General features: G+C 37.8%; 1 protein-coding gene across 1 annotated transcript in view; it reads left to right on the forward strand.

Annotated features, from left to right (window-relative positions):
• The window catches only part of LOC108790174 (gamma-crystallin 1-like), a 4,883-nt gene extending 2,529 nt beyond the window's left edge, over nucleotides 1–2,354 (forward strand). The window contains exons 2-3 of the mRNA XM_018560384.1: nucleotides 1,014–1,256; nucleotides 2,079–2,354. Of these exons, the coding sequence (XP_018415886.1) occupies nucleotides 1,014–1,256; nucleotides 2,079–2,354 (519 nt within the window). The remainder of the gene's footprint in view (nucleotides 1–1,013; nucleotides 1,257–2,078) is intronic.
• Nucleotides 2,355–4,882: the final 2,528 nt, after the last annotated feature.

Consider the following 4,882-nt stretch of genomic DNA (forward strand, 5'->3'; position numbering starts at 1 on the left):
ATTTGCACTCTGATCTCTTCAAGTGCTCAGCGGTCCACCAAAAACTTCAGTATTTAACTCTGCCAGAGGTGTCAAAAGCCTGTGTCCCTCCTGCATGCTGTGGTTCCTCCTGCTGGCTAGACTACAATAGTTAAATAGGGGCCGGCGGCAGAAAACATTGAGCACAGTGGGGGGTGCAGGCATTCAACATTTCCAACAATGTTGAATGCTGAAGTCTTTGTGGCATATTAGTGCTTAAAGAAGACCTCTGGGGACATTTTTATCAACCCATGCAGTGGGGTGACCCCCGCACTACAAGGGTTAACTGCTCATTTGTTTCTAGGTGGTAAAAAAAAAGTTATACTGACCCGATCATTCCAGCCGGTTTGTTCTTAGGCAGGTCCCTAGAGCCTCTCTCCCCCTCTGCAGTGGTCTAAGAGTTCTTGTGTCATCACGCTGTATACAAGTGTATAGACATGAGGAAGCTGAGAAACATTCCATCTGTGCAGAAGAAGAGGAGACACGCTTCAGTGACTGGAGAAGCGGGGAGTCAGCTCAGCAGTTCGGGTCAGTATAACTTTTTAACACCTAGCTGAAGCTAGCAGTTATACCATTGCAGTGCGGGGGTAGCACCACTGCAGGGGTTTAAAAAAACCTTTCCCTGGAGTTCTTATTTAAAGAAAGCAGACTTTTGAATTCACTGCCTGCTGGAGAGGTAATATTCCCAGTCTTTTATTGCTGGAAGCAATTCTTCAGATTTTGCTCTAGGTCTTCAGCTAGTACATCACTACTAGAATTTTGAAGTTGATCTTAATAGCCTGCTGTCTTTTTTTATCCTTGCTAACTGCACTAACAAGAAAGGAGGGTTATAAATATTTTGGGAAGAGCAGAAAAACTAAAAAATGCAGAGGACTGAGGAAGGCTGTAACAGTTGTCATTATCACTATATTTTGTCATGTAAATATGGAATGTATTAAACCACAAATGAAAAAAGGACTTTATATATACATCTTGCAATTCTTGCTTTTACACAGATCACGTTCTATGAAGATAAGAACTTCAAAGGTCGCTCTTATGAGTGTAGCAATGATAATAATGACCTGCACACTCATGTGAGCCGCTGCAACTCTATCAAAGTTGACAATGGCTCTTGGATGATCTATGAGCAGGCTAACAACAAAGGTCATCAATATTTTCTCAAAAAAGGAGAATATCCTGACTATCAACACTGGAATGGATTCAATGATACCATCAGTTCTTGTCACATGATTCCACTGGTCAGTAATAAATCTTTTTCTCTTCTATGTGAATCATTACGTAACATTGTTGGACAGAATTTAGGAATAAATGAATATCAATGTATATCAGGTATAAGTCACAGTATTTAGGGCAATGTATACACAGTTGCCATTGTTGGGTCAAGTCAGATTTTATTTTTTTAACTCTTGGATCTAGTAGGGAATTGTTAAAATCTCCCTTAGTAGACACAACAGGAAGTGAGAGGAACACTCTCCAGAGTGGGAGAAAATTCCCTATTAGACAGTTTCATCAGTACAAGTGTTATGATTCGAAGATTTTCCCTCTATTCTTGCTCTGCTGACAGCTCCAAATTTAGGATTTTCCCTTGCTATGAGTCTCCATGACTATTGTCACAAAGACAAATAGAGAATATGAATTTCCCAAGCAGGGACACAGACAGTGATTCAATTTTGAAAGGTGTTCTAACCCATAAGTATTCTTTCAAAAACAAAAACAAATTATTTTGGCTATATATATATAATTGTCTTTTGTAATTTGTAAAACTTTCTGACAAAAAACCCCTGTACACACATAAGTATATATATATATACTGTATATATAAACTTTGTGATACAGCAATTGTTTTGTGGTTTGATTTAGAAACATGATTTAAAGGCAAATGTCTTGCTTTGATATTCAGTTATTTCTGCTTATAGCAATGATGAGTGGTTAAAAGAATTTATTTTTTGCTGCTGATGGTTCTATCTTGAAGGCATATGTTATATACTTTATGTAAGGTTATTCATCTTCAGTGTATATTTATCACATACCAAAACGTGTATCTTAATATGCCTCTACAGCATACTGGATCTTTTGTGATCAGACTGTATGAAAAGGAAGATTTCAGGGGACAAATGGTGGAATTCACAGAAGATCGTCCACATATCTATCAAGGTTTCAACCATCGTGAAATCCATTCTTGCAATGTTATTGAAGGCCACTGGATTTTCTATGAGGAACCCACCTACAAAGGACGTCAGTATTATCTGAGACCCGGAGAGTACAGGAGATTCAGTGATTGGGGAGCAGTAAATGCAAGAGTTGGTTCCATTAGACGAGTACAAGACTTTTATTAAACTTTAAAACAATGTATCATTGTATCTCATCATAACATCTGATAAATCTATTTGCTCACAAACATTCTCTGAATCTTTTCATTTCTTTGGGAAAATCACTGTTTTTTTTAATCTTTGCTATAAAAGTGCTTAGGAGCTCTCAGAATAAACGGCATTTACAAATGAAGATTTCATGTTTGTCTTAAAGTGAACTTGAACTAATGGAAAAAGTGGAGATATGATCCGTTATAGGGAATATTTAGGAATATTAATTGTGCTTTAGCAGTGCCCTGAAGAGTTACCATTTATCTTAAATTCCTTCTGAATCCTTGCACTGTATGTGAGCCTGCCAAGGCACTTCTTTGTATACACCCTCAGAACTGTATATCTGCAGTGTTTACTCTGAGGGACTCCAGCCTCTGGCTATTGCTCACTGTTCTCCTTGCTGAAGGCCCTGACATGAGGAACCAAAGACATACCTCAACACAGAGACACAGTACAAAACAATATATGATAAGTCAGTAACGGGTCAGCTGTAGGGAGACCACCGGTGACCAGAACTTGGCTCTCTGCCTGAATTTTTTTGGGCACAGCTTCCAGAGTTTAGTTAAAAATATTGATGTAAAACCCTGCACATACACATAGAAATGCACATAAAGCCACAGGGTCTTTGGAGTTTTCTACAATATCTAGCTAAAAAGATTTGCAGAGACATGATGACTATTACACTTTAGTATTATTATGCACTGGTATCATAAATATTACACACTCTACAAACTCACTGTTATTTTCCTGGATTTTTCCATCTTCATCATTAACACTGCATTAATCTACTTTAAACTTGAACCTGTGGCCAGGCTATGGTTATTCAGATATGTCCACACTCTTAACAAGCAGTAAATGGGCTTTAAAGGAAGACCTCACTAGCCTATGTAGCCACAGATACTGTGGAGCCATGCATCCTCTATTTTACAAAAGAAGCCCCTCCCTAGCTGTCAATTTGATAGGTGTCAGACATAACAGGCAGTAAATGGAAATCCAGGGACATAGGCAGTAAAAAATTTACTACCATTTACTAATTAGGAGGGAGGTTAAGAGCCACTGTCAGAATTATATTGATCTGTGTCCGCAGGAGGGACATTTCTCTTTACTTCCTGTCAAGGTGATGGGTATCAGGGAGAAAAAAAAGAGAAAAGACATTTCCTCTACAGGAACACAGGCCGCATTTCAAACATGGCAAAAGTTCTAGCACTTCCCTGCTCTATTCAAAATGTAAAAAGCTTATTTCTAAACTACCTAGATTAGATTATTAATTTCTATTAATTATTCAGAGCACCAGAATATAGATGGACACTGTATATGGACATGATATAGTGCTTAAGAACACCAGTAGTAGTTACATGGTGTAGATGTTATATTTTGAAGATTGTTGACCACAATATTTACTATTTAATTTATTATTGACATATTTATTCACTATTTATTAGAAGCACATCGATTATTGATATTATATTTAAGAGGTGAATTCTTCTTTTAGTGCCTGCTGCTCTACAGAGATTGGCGCAAGGTACAATTTGAGACTTAGTGGTAGAATTTGTAACCACCATCTTATGACTATGGAAACCTTAATTTGACAAACATATTCCACAAGCTTACTCCATAACATAGTTTTGGGTTGACATCAGTGGATGATATCCCTCACTGCTGCAATACTGCCAGCTGCCCAATGATAAGTTTTTTCTAAAACAAGTTAGGATAGATGTTCAAATGTCAACCAAGAGTGCACAAAGGGTGAGCTCCACAATGAGATCTTCTTGCCTTCAGCATGCCAAATCTTACTTGTATCTGAGTTTTACAGAACATGGAGTTCTGATTCCTCTGGCATTCACACCATGCCTGCTTATTCATTTTTGATATTTGTTTTTTAATGAAGAGAGTAACTGTGTTTCTCTGGAGGTTTTTATTGCTGCCTGTGTAGAGTAGGGGAGTGAAGGGAGATACACCCCCTCTACTTGCCCTAGTGATCACTGTCATTGGGACAGAGCGGGAAGAAATGAGATGTTCACACATGTACTTGGAACAGGAAGTTAGGTGAAATCTTTATATAATACCTGTTCTGGTGACGACTGTCAAAAGTAAAATTTACCTTAATTTTAAAGTAACATCTGTTCACTTTCTGGTGTATCTTAAAGGGGAAAAGTTCTACTTTAAGTAGTCAATTTTGGAAAGTGTTTATCCATTAAATAGATATCCAGCCAAAACTGTATAGGTATTTTGGGTAGAATGGGGGGAAGATGGGAACCTAACATTAAAAGACCATGGCTTAGATGTACTTTCCACTCCAGAGGAGTGTCCATTCTGATTAACAAAACTTTGCCTTTAAAGTGTCCAGTTGCCTGCATTATCACGGTTTATCTTTCATCCTCACCTTGCAGTGATATTTTACCACTGCTGGAGAAAAACTTCAGGCAGTTTAGGTAGCTGAAATTTCACAGTGATATGCTACCATAAACAGTGGTGAAATATCTCCATGATGTGTTTAGAAAAGT

Source organism: Nanorana parkeri, unplaced genomic scaffold (assembly GCF_000935625.1).
Source record: "Nanorana parkeri isolate BGI_ZX_2015 unplaced genomic scaffold, ASM93562v1 scaffold453, whole genome shotgun sequence".
NCBI lineage: Eukaryota > Metazoa > Chordata > Amphibia > Anura > Dicroglossidae > Nanorana > Nanorana parkeri.